Below are 18,914 nucleotides of genomic sequence, written 5' to 3' on the forward strand. Positions count from 1 at the left end.
CCCCCCCCCCCCCACCACCACCACCAAAAAAAAAAAGGAATTAAAATTAACTGGGTTTAATTTACTCTATATAAATACGTGTCCTTGTCTTACGTAACAACTCTCATGTATATATAGGATATCGTAGAGATGCTAGTTATACGAAAATCAATAAATTAACAGTGATTTCTCTATTCCTAGCAAAAGATGATTATTACCGGCCGATCTCCAAACCTCATGATGTACAATACAGGTTATTTTTTATTTGTGTAGTTATTCTCTTAATTAATAAAATGGACAAAAAACTTTTTCTTTTTTTGTATATATAGTTGTTCTCCTAATTAATAAAATGGCTAAAATCTTTTCTTTTTTCCCCCCAAAAATAATGGGGAGATTAAAAAAAAATTCAAATAGATTATGCGTAAACATAGTGACTTGTGTCAAAAAATTGAATATTTGTGGCTTTATTAGTAATGAACTCAAATGATAAGGGACACTCAAATTGCGATCATAATTTTACATAAAATATTTAACAATGTAGTAACGTGATTAGACCGTTCCTCATCAAAAAGATATATGGGTGATTGTGTACTCCATGCGACAGACTAAGTTTCCTGGTCAGCGCGCAAGTCGTGGTGATGATCGAGCCACCAAAGTTTGTGTAACAATTATATATATACGTACACACACAAACACACACACATACACATGTACATACATACATACATACATGCATGATATGGTTAATACAGTAATGATACGGTGAGATTGTGAGATTGTGAGATGACTAATCGAGTTATCAAATTCATAATCCCTACCGTACATCTTCTTTAAAACATCATCAAATGTATATTGCAAAATTTTCATATAGTTTGGACTCATCTAGAATATGAATCAAATTAGTTTAAAATGTTAACTTTTCAAAAAGCTTAATAGTTGTTCCTTTTAGACATAGCTAAAAAAATAATTAGAAAATTTAAAATAATATAACTTTTTCTACATATAGATTATGATGAGTGGAAATCACAATGGGCGGTGCTGATCATCATTCCGAATAGCCTATTGGGTCATCTCACGATAAGAATATCATTTATATATATATAAACTTCGAACTCAAAGGAAAATAGAAATAAAAATGAAAATAGAAGACATGTATATCTTGCTCCTGGCGGACCTTTTGCTAATCAACAACAGGTTTTTTTAAAACCATCATCGCTAGTTACACAATAATAACACGTGCAAGAATTAAAGGCATTTTCTCGCTAGTAGTCTCATGGTTTGGTAATAATAGAACTACGGATGCATGCATGTACACACATATATAGTTGCGGGTGGAGGACAAAATTCTCAGTTAGCAGGTAGCCTTTGTTTTGTTTTTTCTAAATCATGAGCTACAGTACAGAACTTGCTTGGTATTAATATTATAACAATTTAATTTCAACGAATATATATATAAACTTATAATATGATGCTCTTGTTCAATCCCAACACATGAGTCAAGGATGCATGCCATCATGCTCCTTCTAAGTTCAGACCCCTTTATATACAACTCAAATCGTAGCTGCGAAGTTAAAATTCATAAAGAGAATTGAATATAGTTAATGATATATACTATAGTTTTTTTTTTCAAAGAAACCTGGTAAACGTATATAATCAAATGGAAGACATTTGTTTTAAATTAGTTTGATCGAGGACTATTTTTCAAACATGAGACTTTCTGTCTTTTCCTTCTTTCCTTCGTCTTCGGGTGGAAAATTTGGTTTAAATTAACCCTATCTTTGGAGTTATCGGAACTCGGACGTATTATGTTTATTATAGACGAGGGAAAAATCTCCTTTCTCCATCTCTATATTATGCTTCCCACGCTAGTTAAATATGTTAAAAAATACAGATCATATAGGAAGAGACTATAAAATATGTGATTTGAGGATTTATTTAGATATATATTTATAACTTGACGTGCTTAATTATAAAATTTTTAATACCAATATATATATGTAGTGTTGGGTACAAACTCAAAACTCCAAGTCGGATACGGGTTTGAAGGCTAGCTAGGCCCAATCTTAGTAGTTTTCTTAGAGGCCAAATTAACTTGGCGGGCAAGTTAGGATTGCGTCTTTCATTCTTTGTATAACTTCATGAGAATTATATAGTGATAGAGATCTCTATCATGATTAGGAGATTGAGTCTCATCACGATTAAGAGTTTGAATCTTATTATAATTAGAAAGTTAGGCGAGAGATATGATTTTGGTTTTCCTAGATATATTCTTTTATTGTTGGAGGAAAAAACTAAGGAGAATAGAGAGAAGGAGAGAGACAATATTCTTATAATCAGGGTTTTAGAGGGTGTAACTGGGTTCAAGGGTATTGTGAGAGAGAGTGTTTGGCAGCCTTTATCCATGCAAAATATTATAATTTAGAGGTGATAGTGGATTGATTTTGATCTCATGGTTTTTCCCTGTTGAGGGGTTTTCACGTTAAATCTCGTGTAATTCTTTTTGCTGTGTTTGGTGGTTTTTACGAGATCTAAAAATCCCAACAAGTGGTATCAGAGCGAGGTTCGACAGTTTGTGGAGGTTTGACCGGTGTGCGATTGGTGAAGGCGTCAGCGATCTAGTTATAGTTTGTCAAACATATATAACTAGATCGTTGTAAGAGATCTATCATCCAACTCGTTCTAATCTTCCTTCGCCATAGTAGTCGGTTTCTTCGACTTCCCGAACAAAGCCTTCTTCAATCCACTCTGTATCAATACGACGATCATCCTAACTAGCCAAAGGCTGAAACTGATATTGACGTCAAACTTTTCAATATCCTACTTTATAGTAGTTGTTATCATCTTCTCGTCTAATAGATAGTTGAGGGCTCTGATACCAATTTGTTATGACAAACTCCCCAGGATAAGAGCTAATATCAATCACACAAGAGCACGAAAAATATCAAGAACACACGTACACAAAGATATACGTGGTTCAGCTTGTAGCCTACGTCCACGGGCGAAGGAGGAGAAAAGCTTTATTAAATTGTGAGGAATACAAGGTGGAATCTCTCAATCCTAAATAACACATCAAAAACCTAATACAACTCTCAACTAAAGGAACAAAAGAGAAGAATATCAAATAGGCTTCACAAAAAAAACTCTTAATTTCTTCTTGATTGGTGCTCTGAAGATTGATGAATCTAATTGGCTTAAAAGACTGTTCTTATATAGCCTTGAAGATCTCAACCCATTGTTGTCTAAGGAATAAGAGTTCTGATAGGAATAGAAGTCCACATTCCTAAAACCCAACAAGAGTCCAAGTAGAAATAAACTTCTAATATGATTGGTTGTGAAAAGTCTAATGTAAGTAGGACTCTTGATCAAAACAAACCAATCTAAAAAAAATAACTCCCAAAGTAATATGGAATTGAATATTTAAGGCAGCCTATAACATAAGATGGCAAGCAACAAAATAATCAACTTTTTTCTTTCATTAATAAGGATTTAAAACACCCCAAAGCTGATAAACCATATAATATCTTCTCTTATAGAAAGTCGTGGGTGTTCAAGTTAGAAACAAAGTAGTGATTTGTAAGTTTAAAAAAATTACTCACTGCGGGCTACTCGGATTATTTGGAGGTTTCAATATGGCTCTTACGGTTGTGAGTTCGATTCAGACTGGGTTATCAACAAAACACCCCAAAGCTGATAATCTTTCATTAATAAGGATCTAAAACACCCCAAAGCTGATAAACCATATAATATCTTCTCTTATAGAAAGTCGTGGGTGTTCAAGTTAGAAACAAAGTAGTGATTTGTAAGTTTAAAAAAAATTACTCACTGCGGGCTACTCGGATTATTTGGAGGTTTCAATATGGCTCTTACGGTTGTGAGTTCGAATCAGACTGGGTTATCAACAAAAAAAAGTTTCAATAGTTTTAAAATCTTTAGTTACACTATGCATTAATATTAACCTTTAGTAGTTAATTAATAAATATTATTATAATAATAGAGGTTCTCATACTTGATCTCACTAGAGCTTTTCTTAATGGAGGTTCTCATACTTAAGCTCACTAGAGGTCTTCTTTATTAAAAAAAGCAAGAAAAAATAACTATTACTTTCAATAGATAAGAGTAACAAATTAGAAGGTCAGCAACGTGACAATTACGGTGTATACATGCATTAAAATAAAACTTGAAATCTTGTGACCATATTGATTATTTCAATGTGCACAGTCACTCTTATTAGTCTCATTGGACGCATTACATGATTAACAATAATGATGTAATATCTCTTTTATATATAAAGAAAAATTGATAGAACTCTTAACAAAATTTTGACAAGTATGCATGTTTTTTAAAAAATTCATAATCATTTATTTAAATATAAAATATATTCACTTAGAAATCCTCATTAAATTAAACCAATTTATAAGTAGAACTCATAATTGAATATTTTATAATCCTTATCAGATTATATTTATCCATATTTATTAAAAAAACTCATAATCATATCTTTAAATATAAAAATTAAAAAAAATCATGTAGAGAGTTTCTCTACATAAAATAATGGATCAATTTTAAAAAAGTCCCTCAACTATTACAATTTGAGGAAAAAAAAAACCCTCTCAAGTTTGAGCATATATTGTAAATAACCCTTCTCAACTATGAAAATTTGAGATAATCTCCTGAACGATTCTCACTTAACCTCCCTCAAATATGAGATGTGTCTGAAAAAATCACCTAAACTATTTTAATTTGAGAAACCCCTCTCAGATTTGAGCATAGATAACCACCTCAAGTTTAATATTTTGAGAAGTCTCCATGAATTCTTCTCATTTTATACTCTGAAAGCTAACATCGTTATGTCTAGCATGTCATATGACAAGTAAGTGACTAAAAAAAGACAAAAATATGCCTTAATCGTAAAGAATTATTCTGATTTTTTAAGGATGAGAGAAACAGAGTATAAAGATGGGGGGAAAGTATTGTAAACTAATCAAAGATCTTTTTCACTAGTTGGGGTTTCTTTGTAACTAAATGGGTTGATTTTCAAAAGCATATTTCAGTCATTCGACATTCTGAAATGACGTAGCGTGGTTTGGTGAGAAAAGTGTGAAAAATTAAGGGTTTTTTGTGAAACACCCCATAGTTGAGGGGAATTTTTTTAATTTTTAAAGTAGAGTGGAGTTATCTATATATAGTATGCCCAAACTTGATGGAGATTTTCTCAAATCGAAGTAGCATGTGGAGAGGTTTTGGGGGACAGTTCTGAGACATTCGCCATTGAGATGTTCGCCATGTATATCTCACCTGTGCGAGCACGGGCAAAATAATTTGAAGTATAACTAAATCATAGTACTTTTCTCTATGACAGCTGGTGCAAGGAATAACATATAAAAATTGACGGCTTACAAACTTACTAAATTGGACTCGGTGAAATATATTAGAAGGACTACAAGATAAAAATAATTAGTTTCGTGTTGGTAGCTAATCTTTGAACATTTAACCCCATATTTTCCAACTTTACCTGCAGAACCAAGATATTTTGTCCTCCAATTTCAAGTATTTCATTTTGACCCAACATCTTCTTTTTTGTATGGCAGCTTATTATCGTAGTACTTGATGGACTAGTTTTAAAGTTTTCAGTACATTTTTGTTTGTGACCGCTGCTTAGAATCTTTACCTACCAAAGATAAAAATAATGACAGAGTTTCCACGATTAAGTAAACTGTAAGCCTGCAAGTAAATCTAACTAAAAGTCTTGTGAAGACGAAAGCTATGACTAATCAAGCTAAGATTCCTCAATATATAGGATGATTCAATCCTGGCTATAAATGTTATTATGGATGTAGCACGCATGCGTGCACGCGTGGGATTCTTCAAGATGGGCCACGTCAATTTAATTAATTAACGTACGTACGTTATGAAATGATAAAATTAATAATAATATTGTCTACAGGTGCATGAACCCTTCAAGGCTTCAACCCAAGTGGCGTGGAAGAGACGAAATATAAACCATTATATGTAAATTTATAGCAATAGAAGAAATAAAACTTATCTCAATATTTTTCAAACTGATGTGCAGAATGCAAGCTTATTACACAATTAACACCAAGAATTCCTGGAGGATGCATAATGTTGTATATATATATATATATTTATAACTATATTTATGTTGAGGTTGTTAATATGTGAGTATAGTCCCACATCGGATGAGATAAGAAAGAGTGATGAGTTTAAATAGGAGTTTAGGTCAATACCAGATATTTATATATTTTGGGTTAAAATTGATTTGGGCCTGATTTCTCCCCCTACAATTTATTCTAGATATGAACTAATTAGAAACAAAACTTTAAATGATTTCGATGTGTTTGAATCATATATTAACAGGTGAAAAATCAAGGACATTATGAAAATTTTGACGACATACTATACATAGGTTAATGGTGTTAAAATCCTTTCAAATTTTATTTCTAGATAGTTCATATGTAGTAGATCACATCCACCGGTTAGGATTTTACTTTTTGGATTTCGAACTTAAAAATTAAATTGATAGTATCCGCACGATTGGATGAATACTATGGATAGTAGTCTATGTTGTATTTAATAATTCTGTAATAATAAGAATAGTTGTAAAACAGGCTAGAATCTGCTCTAAATAATTATAATAAATAGTATAAAATTATCATCGTGCAAAATACGAGCATACTAATGCATATATGAAACTACCATGGACTAATTAAAAATATTATTATTGAGGGTCCCGCTAGTTGCGTTTTCCTTTCTATTTGTGGTCTTCGTTCTTCATTTCTTTTCAGGTGGCACTAGGGGCACACCCCCAACCACATCCTAAACCACACCCATCTCTTATATGCTACAGTGCATTGAGCCCCACATGGGATTTTAAAATTCCTAAACCACACCCATCTCTTATATGCTACAGTGCATTGAGCCCCACATGGGATTTTAAAATTTTAAAATTCCATGTGGGGCCCGGTGTACTGTAGCATATGAGAGAGTGTGGTTTGGGATGTGGTTGCGGGTGTGCCCCTATCATTTTCCTTTCTTTTTTGTACGACATGCCTTCATCTTTCTCCGAGAGATCAGGCATGTACTTTGGCGTTCTTATGTTTGTCCTCTTAACTTCGCTGCAGTAGTTTTCTTTAAAGGACATGGTGTAGGTAACTTTTGAACTCCTTCGGCAGAGAAGACGCTGGCATTCAAGAAAATGCTTGGAATGCGGATGTTTAAGCATAGAAGATGATGGATAGTATCATCAGCGTAACAAAGATTGTCGAGCCACCATCATCATCAAGAGTTCTTGGCTTACGGAACAAAGAAGTAGAATAAATATCACCGAGAAAATGCAAATTTCACGAGAGTTGATGAACCATTTCAGTAATACAGAAAACCGTGTTTTGAGTATCGAGAGAGATCACAGCTTCTCCTTCTGAAGCGAGAACATATGTACAAAATTTCACCAGCACCACGGCTGTAAAGAATCACAACATTTTAGCCAAACATAATTTCACTAGAGCTGGGTATTTGACAGCAATGGCTAAATACCAAAACTGATGAGACACAAGCTCAAACTCTCTCCTTTAAAAAAAAAAACGGCTACCAAGCCCATCCAAGAACCCCTCAGTCTGCCATCCTCACTTCTTAAAAGCTTCAGATAACTAAAAACTAAAATGCGTACCGGCTACCAAGCCCATCCAAGAACCGATCAGTGTGCCATCCTCTCTTCTTCACTTCAGATATGAACGAGGGAAATACGCTCTCCATCTGCTCATGGGCCAGGCCCATAACATCCCGCTTCGGCCCAGCAGATGATTTCTGCATCTCCGCAGCGAAAGCAGCCATCAACCAACCCCTCAACGCATCTTCGCCAGATGCACCGTGCTCCAGAATCATGTCAGTGTGCTTGGTCTTACGACTGATGATAAACTTCTCATTAGGAATTATTTCTCTCAATTCCTCCAGCTTTGAAGGGTTCTCAACAATTTTACGGAGTGGTTGCCCGACCTTCACGCTTCCTGCTTCTTCTATTAGGCGATCAGGAAAGACGAGGTTCTCTCGGTATCTCAAGTCAGCTGGGCTCGATATTTTCCCAGTCTGAGATGGTAGAGAAGAAGAGATCTAAGATCAGTGTATATATGGGATTTTGGATGTCGGGTTTTAAGAGATGGACGCTGTATCTTACCTTAAGAAAATCCGCTACAATCATAGCCGTCCTCTGGGAATTCAATGTGTTCACAGGGGCAGCTCTCATTTCTTCTGCTACACTGTAAATATGTATGGCAGATAGAAGAGGAGCTGCAATCAACTGCAAGATAGGAAATTACAATGGAAGTTAGTAGTAGTTACAATAAGAACCTAAGGACATCATTTTTACATGTTTATTGCTAAATAGTAACCTACAAGAAATATAACTGGCGGAATGCAGTTACGAGTGTTGGAACTTGAAAGATTTTTTCTTGTTCCGCTTGATGAAACTAATAGAACATATAGTGATTTCGCTCGTTCCGCTTGATGAAACTAATAGAACATATAGTGATTTCGCTCATTCCACTTGATGAAACTAATAGATGGTATAGTTCACGCCATAGTTTATGGAAATGAATGGTGTCCTGAATCATACCCAAAAAAAACGTGCACACACGTGGATGCCTTGCCACCACCAGCAGATTTTAAGTGGAGAGAATTGGTTGCTGTGCTTACAACTCTAAGCTAAAGATACTTATTCACGACCTCCATCATGTCCATCCATGTGCCCGTCTCTTTTCTACTGGTTAGCACATCTAGACAGTGTATTAGCCCCTAGCATCAAGAGAATCTCTCCACTCAAAATCTGAAGACGACCGTTGCCATCAATGTAGTAAGATTCCATCTATACTTTAACACAGGGCCGTAACCTATCAAATGACATCGAATTTGAGGATATAATTGAACACCTAGTAATCTGTAGAAATAAGCTTTGCTCTTTTGTTTCGTTTTATTGTTTAGAGATGAGTGCAATCCCTAACAACCAAAGGGTGCTCCTTTGTTGTGTGAAGTTAACCTGCATTCCCAAGGAATTGTCGGCTTGACTGTCAATGGCCTTCAACGACTGATGTCATGCCCCTCTTTTCTACCAATTGGCATCAGATTGATATATGGTCTTAAAAAAAGGTGAATTCTTTGGTGTAGTTTCTTGACTTTAACTCATGTTCCAGAAGTAAGAGGGTTCTAATATTGCTGCTGATAATGATGAACTAACCATGTAAATTAACCACGAAAAGTTCTTCTTCAACATCATAGCATGGCTGAAGTGATGAGCCTCTGTTGCAATCCATAAATCATCTTAGGGGGTGTTAGTCAATTGGGACATTTTCATGCAAAATGGGATAATTGTTAAAGTTGAATAATATTTCGCTAGTGGGATATTTTAGTGGGATAACTAGGAACAATTTTGTGAAGCGGGATATTTTGATAAAATAACGTGGGATAAATTTTTATAATCATGAAGTATATATTTATGCATTTTGAAGATATAAATATTATTTATGTATTTTAAACTTACTACTATTAATTGATAATTGCTTACAAAAATGTTCGTTACTATTAAAATAACTTTTGGTTAGACTATAAGATATTGACAATTGTTATTATGATGATGGTTTAATGATGGTGATAACCATAATAGGAAATAAGTAAAGAAAAAAATAAAAAATAACAAAATAAATACGAGTTCTAGTTTTTTTACCACATAGTTCCAAGCTAAAACTTGGAATAATTTGAGAGACTAGAACTCTCATTTTTATATAGAAAAATAAAAAAAGTGGGATAATTTTATACAATTATCCCAATTCTAGTTTTGTTAAAGTTTTGCTTGACTAACACTGTAAAATTTTATTCTAGTTTTAGTTCTATGTGACTAACACCTTAAAATTTTGTTCTAGGTTTAGTTCTATGTGACTAACACCTTAAAATTTTATCCCACAGATTATCCCAGTTCTAATTTTAAGTTCTAGGTGACTAACCCCCCCTTATTGAACTTGACTTCTTAAGGATCAGATTGTGCTGACGCTACCATGCAAATCTACTTATGTCCTATATTGATTATAAATTATAATAAATAGTGCCATACTTCTCCTTAAGATTACACAATTGCATTTTAGTCCTTTATGATATTTCACTACATCTTCTGACAATGATGCACAGCCATAAAAAGCCGACAGTGCTACAGGAGAGGGATGGTGTGCAAGAGAGAGATGGTGTGCAAGGGAGCGAATAATACATTAATAGTACAGGTTCACCATTTATCATTTCTCACCAACCTGCACCAGAAGCAGGAAACAGTACCACAGACAATAATCCATAGCTTCGGGACTTGGCAGTTAACAATTGGAGTTAGAAGCCAAGCTGTGGTCAGGTGGTGGTGGTAGCAGGGCTAAATATGGGAACAAGATGTAACAGCCATTTCATTTCTTATTTTTACTTCCAACCTGTATATAGGAGGTGCAACCAATTTCTTCCCGTTTGCCTCTCCTGACATGTAAATTTTATAACTACTTATTCTGATTCCAGGATATCGATATACTTCTGGTATATAAAATGGTTTCAAATTCATATACATTTTCTGATAGTTGAAATTCAACATGTGAAAAATGGACTGCAGAAACAATCATACATTTATAAGAAATTATAACAAATATTCTTGTTCTGAACTACGCACAATTAGATGTTATAGAGCATTCCATCTAAATCCTATATTTTCAAACACTACTAGTTACTAATCTTCTAATGCACAGCAAATACAAGATTTCTCAATCCACAAGGAGATGAGACTTTCTTAGTAGATTATGACATCATGATATACATTTCAATGCGGAGAAATGATGCTATGGCGCATATTTACCTTTCCTTGAGTTGTTGAACAAATTGTGGATGCTAGTTGGATACCAACCCCCATTCCAAGAACATTAAACAGGGTTGAGATGGCCTCCCCTTTTGCAAACAGGTCGCTAAGGTTACCTTCTTTGGCAAAGGAAGAATAAATTGGGAGCCTTGTTGCCCTTGCTGCAACAACGGCCATTCCCTATATAAGAAAAACATCTATTAGCAAGCAAAAAACTATTAATTTAATATTGGATTAAATAATTACCATGATGAACCATGGATTAAGGTTTGTGGAAATCTTGTCCCAGCCTCACTGCTTCATCGCGGTTTCAGTGAAGACCGATACGAACTAACAGAAATTTCAGTTTTGTTAAATTTTGATTACACATAATTGTGTCAGTTTCAGACTAGTTTAGGACTTCTACTTTCACATAGATAAATTTTGGAGTAAACTTACTGATACCTACCAAAACCTAAAAGGAAATTCAAAAGCAAGAAATCAAGACTAATGTTCATAGCTCTTAATAATTTTATCTATCTTTAACTTCCATAGATAACCCAAAATCTGTAAACCCTACATCCTAATTCATCATAATTTAATATACTCCTCTATTATTTCAGACTAATAATATACATATTAATTTGGACTGTTTTTAGGTTCTCAATCATGTCATAAGTTCACTTTTCTCCATCTAACACTCACTTAGCCTACATGATTATATTATACACTCCTCAGACACCATACGTGTAAAGAACCAAACATGGATACATATCTAGTGGCCATACGCATTTAGCCAATATATTAACATACACAAAATCAGATCTAAAACTCAAAACTAAAACCATTGAGACTGCCACAGACTGGTGAAGCCTGTCAACCTTTTTGCATAAAGAAGGTCCAAAACTGAAACTGAACCCGTGCTTTCAAACCTTTGTGTGACCAACTAGCAATATTCACTAGCCTTAAAACAATTAAGAAACGTTGACTTTCCTTACTGCTTAGAGGTTACCATCCTCAAGTGATTTGTCCACCGTGCCTTCTAGGCTAATTGGATTTCGCTTTTTCTCAGCCAGGTAAAAGAGAATACTGAAGGTGATCACCTTCTTGGAACATTAGCATAATACATATCACATCAACCATGAGACACAAAGATGTGCCACATCACTTACTGATTTATTAATGAATAGTAGTGAGTTATCTTACCATTAATCCCATGACTTGTCCATTTTAGTTCACCTTTAATTTGATTTCCACCTTTATTACGCCTAAAGCTGTTCATAATACCACACAACCCAACCCCCACCCTAATCCCCAGTTCTGTGTTTGAGTTTTTACTGCTTCCCCCGATACTTTGCTCCAAACTGCCTCTAATATTTTTTACATTAAATCAATAAACAACAAAGTCTTTATCACAAAGTAATGGTTGTATTTTGCATCAAATACTTTCTCTTTGTGAGATCTTAAAACTATTACTAGAAAATGCTTGATATAACCCAAACACTTGGTTTAAGTCTTAACAGAAACTGCAGGGTTCATTACGTCCAAGTACTGTTTAGCAACATTTAAAAGATGACAAAGGCAGAGAATCATCCAAGATAAAGAAATTGCCTTGGCAAAGTTCCCCAGGCCAGCCATTTCCAGGAAAAGATGTGGACACAAAGGCGAAATAACTTCCAGACCAGTACCAAAATCATATAGCACATCAGCTGTAAGATAAATATGAGCACATTTTAACTATGATAGACTATTAAAATAAGAAAACAATCCTTTCATGAAATTGAAATAATTAAGATGGCAACAGACCCAATATTCTCCAGCTTTTTGGCTCTGAATCCATTCTCGCACCCATTCTGCTACATATCAATTTCCCAGCATGTTGCATCCCATCTTTTAGAATCTGTCCGGAGAAATACTTGAAAATTTAGAACAAATTCTCAAACACGCAATGAACTCCCGCATGTGTTGTCATTTGGAATAAAATTATATATCATATCTTACCCAGCTAACAGCAGTTGACTGAGCAGGAGTAGGTCGCAAGCCTGCAGCAAATAGGAGCGACTGAGCCAGAGCCCACATTTGTAGTCAGTCCAAAGGCATGCTACAAAGCATATAGACCAAGCTACATGATCAAAGCATGTAATATGCAGCTTGATAAGCATGTAATATCCCTAATTTCCTAGTGGTAAGAAGTCTAAGTTATTATTTGTTTGAATAGATATCCCAAACAACGGAGTTAATAATATTAATTTATAAATATAAGTGTGTAAGAGGACTTTTATGCAAAGGAAGAATAATAGCTATGGAGACATATTTTTGCTTATTAAGGGGTTTGTTGCAATTAGAACTTTTTGTTAAGGGGTTTATTGGATTTGGATACCAAATAAAAGAGAGAGATTAAAACCTACCTGCGTCCTTTTGAGAGCCGGCAACAAAAAAATAAAAAATAAAATAAAAACCCTACCTGCGTCCTTTTGAGAACCGGGTGTTTGCGTCGGGAATCAGTTTCATTGCAGCTTCCATTTACAACGTTTATCGTTTACAATAGAAACAAAAGAGTGAGCTTTTTTATAAGACTTCTCTTTACAAAGAAAAAAAATAGAAAAAATCTCTAGAAACACACGCAGAGACTATTTATTAGTCGCTGCTTGCGTGAGATCTTTGCCTGTGTCGGGGACGCTTTAGCCCGTGGACTACCGATTCAACGATCCGGATTGATCGTGAAGAATGCTTGGTGTTCTTGTTTCGTTTTAGAAACAAGAACAGAAGTGGATATCTCAACAAGGTAAGATAAACACTCTTCTTCAAATCAAAGCGATGTTTGAACTCAAGGAAACGACTGAAGGCCTTTGGATCTCTCGAATATGATGCTCAGAATTTCGCCAAGATTTCTGTCTCTCCCTTTGAAATTCATGAGTCCTTGCTCTCAGATCTGCCAAAACGTCAGTCCGTTCGCACGTACATCAGTGCCCTTCACAATTGCGTGAGGGGGATATTTATAGGCCTCGGAAGCCGTGTTTAGAGATAAGAATTTGTAACTGACCATCAATCTGGTGGATTTTCAGTTTATAACGGCATCCCCGCGTTTATGAATGTTCCCAAACAGTTATGGAGCCGCGTGTACCGCACAAAGTTCGAGAAAACTATCAAAAAACATGTCTTGTCACGTCACTATTCCTGAGATAGCTCGGGCTGTCTCGGCCAGCGAGACACCTCAGATTGTCTCGGAATTCGAGACAACTCAGTTTGTCTCACCAATTGTGAGACAACTTTGAGCCTTGTCGTTTTGTCATTTTGCGCACTTCTTTGTATTGGATGATCCTCTCTGACTTGGATGACGACGTTCTTCGTCTTGAGTTGTGTTTGGGACTTATAGACAAGTTTTGACGCCTACACCGAGGACAAAAAAACCTGTGTAGAAGTCAAGTGAAGTGTGGAGATAGATTATTCTCAAGGTAAATTTGGTTGTAAAAGCATGAAAACTTGGGTCAATGTGTCCCCAAATGGTTGACTTTAGTTGGGGGGTGGGGATGCATGACCCAATTAAATTTGGTTCCCCCAAGCAATTTTCCCTTTTTTTAATCATTAGGGCTTGTCTTGATTGTTTTTTTTTCTTATTGGGATCATGGCCATGGTGTAGCCGTATTGTTGCTGCTGATGGAAAGTTTTATATGTGATCAAATATATCTTAGCACATGACCATCTTTTATATTATTAAATCCATAAGCTACAAAAGATAGATGATAGGTGCATATAGTTTTTGACTGCGGACTATAGGTCACAAAAGGTATTTTGGTTGATTTTAGATTTATATGTTGTGCATATAGTTTTTGACTGCGGACTATAGGTCACAAAAGGTATTTTGGTTGATTTTAGATTTATATGTTAGATTGAAAAATGTATTATTAGCATATTAGGTCACAAAAGGTATTTTGGTTGATTTTAGATTTATATGTTAGATTGAAAAATGTATTATTAGCATATGTGTTGATTATTCTAATATATGCTTGAGTCTTAAGGTATACAATAGCATTGAAGGTTATTAACATGTATTCTTCATGGGTTCCATGTGACTCCGAGGAGGTGTTGTGAGGGGTAGTTGGATTATTTTTTCGGACTTGAGGTAAGTGGTGAATTTGTACATTATTAATTGTGTATTTTTTTATATAAAATTACATTGACTATATGTAAGTTTGTTTTGATGAATTATACCTTTTGTATGGTTGCTCGCAAACTAATTGTTGATTGGATTAACGCACATGGTTATTTGGTATAAGTCTATGCTTATTTTTTTTGTCAATTGTTATGTCTTTTCATATAGTAGTAGGCTGAGATGCATATGTTGTTGATTGATTTCACTATTGGTTGGCATTTGGTATTTTTGTATAATATACTTTGTTTTATTTTGTTAAAGCATATGCATCTCAGGCCAATATATCGGTATATATCGAATATAAGTAAGTAATTAAAACAATGCTCAATGTGCCTCTATGAGGTTTTATTTTAGCGCTAATAGCCCAAATTTGGGTCTTACCGTCCCGAAACCACGAACTTAATAATTGTGGGGTTTACTGAGTCAACCGGAGTATAAAGTGTTGACCGCATTGAGACGTGACATTCTTATTTCTATTTCACGATTTTTAAGTTTTCTTAAATATTTGAATCAAATACTAGAGTTCATTGATGATTCTCTATCATTCTTGTATTTTGCTTATTATTTGTCAAAATATTTTAATTTTTGCAAAACTAGTGTTCAATACTTCAATGTAGGAATTTATCCACTTATTGAGTTGTAAACTCATTGTGTCGTTTTCATTCTTTTCAGAGACTCGGGATTAGGTGGAATTGATGATTTTTTTTCAAATTCTTAGAACGTAGCAAGGAATAAAATTCGAGATTGTTATTGTCTTCCAGGGAATGTTAAATAAAGTATTTAATGTTAAGTTGATAAATTAGGAGTTTTGTAATAATGAGATTCTTTCCTTTAGGCCGAGTTTTATTTCAAGTTGAGGAATATTTGTTTATATCAAGTTAATTGGATTAATGTTGACTTTTGGGATTATAGAGAATATTTATTGTTGGTTTTAGTTCAATGAAGAGATTATTTTGATGGCCTTTTAATGAACGTATATTTTTGGAGGACTTTTCACATGTTTAGTCCTGCTCCAATATCCCTTTTAGGTTCGAAAATTGGGGTCGTGACAGATAAGCTATGTTGTACCATCATAATGATCGAGGAACATAACCGTACAGAATGAACGCAAAATGCTAGGAAAAACAGCAGCTTTAAGATGTTCGGCCCAAAAGAACAGAAGATCACCTGCGTCGAAAGCACGGATAATGCAGCACTTGTAAAATGTTGCAGCGACCGGAACTGAGAGTAAGTCAAGTACCCTTCGTTCACACTGCAATGTCATTAAGTATATGCGTTAGGACACTATTTACGCCCTTTCCCTGTAAGAAATAAGAATGTCCTCACACCTGATTCTTTCCCACTCATAAATAAGTACTAAAGCCAGAGTCACCTGTACGGATAACCTGAAGGGAAAAACTTGTTCAAAAAAGATTCAACCACTCTACGAACAAGGGGCCTCGAGTCATCAGCAACCCTCACCTGCAATCAACAGCCGTAATATGTCAGAACTTTCCAAGAGGACGTAAACCCGACGGGTCAACTTGTTAATTTAAGACACCTAATGCGCAGCACTGATGCATGCGGTAAGACTCTCGACAAATCTGGGGTATGGAACTACGGTTGCAGCATAAATGCGGAAACAAAAGGGATTACACCAAGGAATAAGCCGCCGTAACGAAGGAAGGAAGGAAAGGTAAATAAAAATAAAAATAAAAAGGGGTGCTTAACGCGTTAATAAAAATTTAAAACACCACAAATTTGAATGAGTGCATGTTACAAGTAAAATTCGTCAGCTTCTCAATCTTCATTCCACCAAGGAACTCAGTATTTGTAACACTTTGCAAACACATTCGACCTAGCTAGCGTTCATAGCATTTCGACGCCGATTTAGATTCTCAAAAGTAATAAAAATAAAATTGAGAATAAGGAGTAATAAAAAAAAAGGTGAGAGAGAGAGAGAGTTATACAGAGAGATGGCCGTGATGGGCGTCGAAGCGGCAGATTTGAGCGTGGGAGCCGGAGATCTCGATCCAGGAATCGGGCCGGCGTGGTTCTTGATCCCTAATTTTGTCCGATTCTTTCTTCGTCACTGTCATCATCTTACCCTAGAGAACAACAACAATAATGTTGACGACAGTAAATACCCAAAATTGAAGGGGAAATTTTTATTTTAATTTTATAATAATAAATAATAGGAAGGAGGCGGGGTACCAGAAAGAGCGTCCATCGAGGAGGAGGCAGAGAAAACGGGGAGTACGCTCGGAACTCGGGAGGACGCTGCGACGACGAAGAGATAAGATGAGTCCCGAAAGGAAATATTTGCAAAATAGACCTATTTTGCTAAAAAATTTATAAAACGGATCGTTTAGCTTAAATATTTAGCAAAATAGACATCTTTTTTACCAACATGTCAAAAAAAAAGATCGATTTTGCAAAACAGACCATTCGAAACATACGGGACTAGTAGTCCCGTATGATGTAATGCCCATTAAAGCATACGAGACTACTAGTCCCGTATGTTTCGAATTGTCTGATTTGCAAAACCGACCTCTTTTTGGCCAACAGGCCAAATATAGGTCTATTTTGCTAAATATTTGGCACAACTGTCTGTTTTGCTAAATATTTAGCGAAATAAGTCTATTTTGCAAATTTCTTCGTCCCGAAATGTATGAAGTCATGGCCATGGTGGACAAAGTTTATTGCTGCTCATATATTTATTTATTTATTTTTCTCCATGCATATATTTGATTCCATTATCATATTTATTTATTTTTCTCCATTTATTTATTTATTTATTTTTCTCCATGCATATATTTGATTCCATTATCATATTTATTTATTTTTCTCCATGCATATATTTGATTCCATTATCATGGATATTTATTTTTCTCCATGCATATATTTGATTCCATTATCATGGAGCTCGTCTGTAGCTACGGACTTCGCCTTTAAGGTTTGGTCGACACTCCAATTCCAACAGGCGAGCTCGAGGAAACCAACAGGCGAGATTTGAAGGCGAGAAGCTTCAGGCGAAGTTGGACGAGCTCGAGCAGGCGAGGTCGAGTTGGCGACCTCCAGGCGGGCTCGCGACAAGTTACAGGCGAGATTGGAGAACTTCTTGCAGGCGAGTTCGACAAGAGACAGGCGAGCTCGAGCTCCTCGTAGGCGAGATCGTTGACAGGCAACGACAGCCTGTCGCCAGCTATCCTAGGGTTTCCCTATAAAAGGAAAACCATGTGCCCTAGCCCCAGAGCTTCCTCTCTCGCGATCTCAAGAAAACCCCCCTTTGGCGGCGGACCTCTCTTTCTCTCTCTGTTCCGTTCCCTTTTTCTCTCCAGCTCTCAATTGAAGGATTTGAGGGGAGACTTTAAGAAGGGAATTAAAGATGGGTGAAAGAAATTAAAGGGGTATTAATGAAGAAGGGAATCTTCACTGTAGCTACAGTGAAAGATTGTATTTATTGAGGAATCTCAAATTTGAGATTCGCTCTTGAATTGTAATTCATTGTTGGGATTAATAAGAAATTAGTTGTGTGGTTCCCGAGGATGTAAGCAGTTGCCGAACCTCGTTAAATCTTGGTGTACTTTTTTCTATTCTGCGTTTCTGCTGTCTTAGGGGTTTCGGCGTAAATTCCCAACAGCCATGGCCATGGTGGACAAAGCTTATTGTTGCTCATATATTTATTTATTTATTTATTTTTCTCCATGCATATATTTGATTCCATTATCATATTTATTTATTTTTCTCCATGCATATATTTGATTCCATTATCATGGCAGACACAAGAGGTTATTGCTGCTCTTACCTTTATTTATTTATTTACTTTTGTCTTCATGCATGATATTTTGATTCTTAGCATATGATTATATTGATTCTATGATTAAAAAATTTGTTATGTATACAATGCTTAACTGTAGTTATAGGGTACAATAGGGT

The 18,914-nt window shown here is 35.4% G+C and overlaps 1 protein-coding gene across 1 annotated transcript; it reads right to left on the reverse strand.

Moving 5' to 3' along the window:
- Positions 7,583-17,282, reverse strand: LOC109825170 (protein root UVB sensitive 2, chloroplastic). The gene is made up of 10 exons (XM_020391935.1): positions 17,190-17,282; positions 16,946-17,083; positions 16,369-16,457; positions 16,164-16,248; positions 12,845-12,904; positions 12,650-12,743; positions 12,455-12,552; positions 10,865-11,044; positions 8,168-8,290; positions 7,583-8,079 (listed from the first exon to the last, which is right to left on the reverse strand). The coding sequence occupies exons 2-10, from the start codon at positions 17,075-17,077 to the stop codon at positions 7,651-7,653; spliced, it is 1,290 nt and encodes a 429-aa protein (XP_020247524.1). The 5' UTR covers positions 17,078-17,083; positions 17,190-17,282; the 3' UTR covers positions 7,583-7,650.

This window comes from Asparagus officinalis, chromosome 10, assembly GCF_001876935.1.
Source record: "Asparagus officinalis chromosome 10, Aspof.V1, whole genome shotgun sequence".
NCBI lineage: Eukaryota > Viridiplantae > Streptophyta > Magnoliopsida > Asparagales > Asparagaceae > Asparagus > Asparagus officinalis.

Excerpts from the sequence above, each read along its gene's own strand:
- LOC109825170 (XM_020391935.1), bottom strand. The coding sequence starts at position 17,077 with ATGATGACAGTGACGAAGAAAGAATCGGACAAAATTAGGGATCAAGAA. Across the intron at positions 12,905-16,163 it reads TATCCGTGCTTTCGACGCAG|TCGCTCCTATTTGCTGCAGG; the intron begins GTGATCTTCTGT and ends GCTCTGGCTCAG. Across the intron at positions 11,045-12,454 it reads GCCTGGGGAACTTTGCCAAG|GGAATGGCCGTTGTTGCAGC; the intron begins GCAATTTCTTTA and ends TTTCTTATATAG.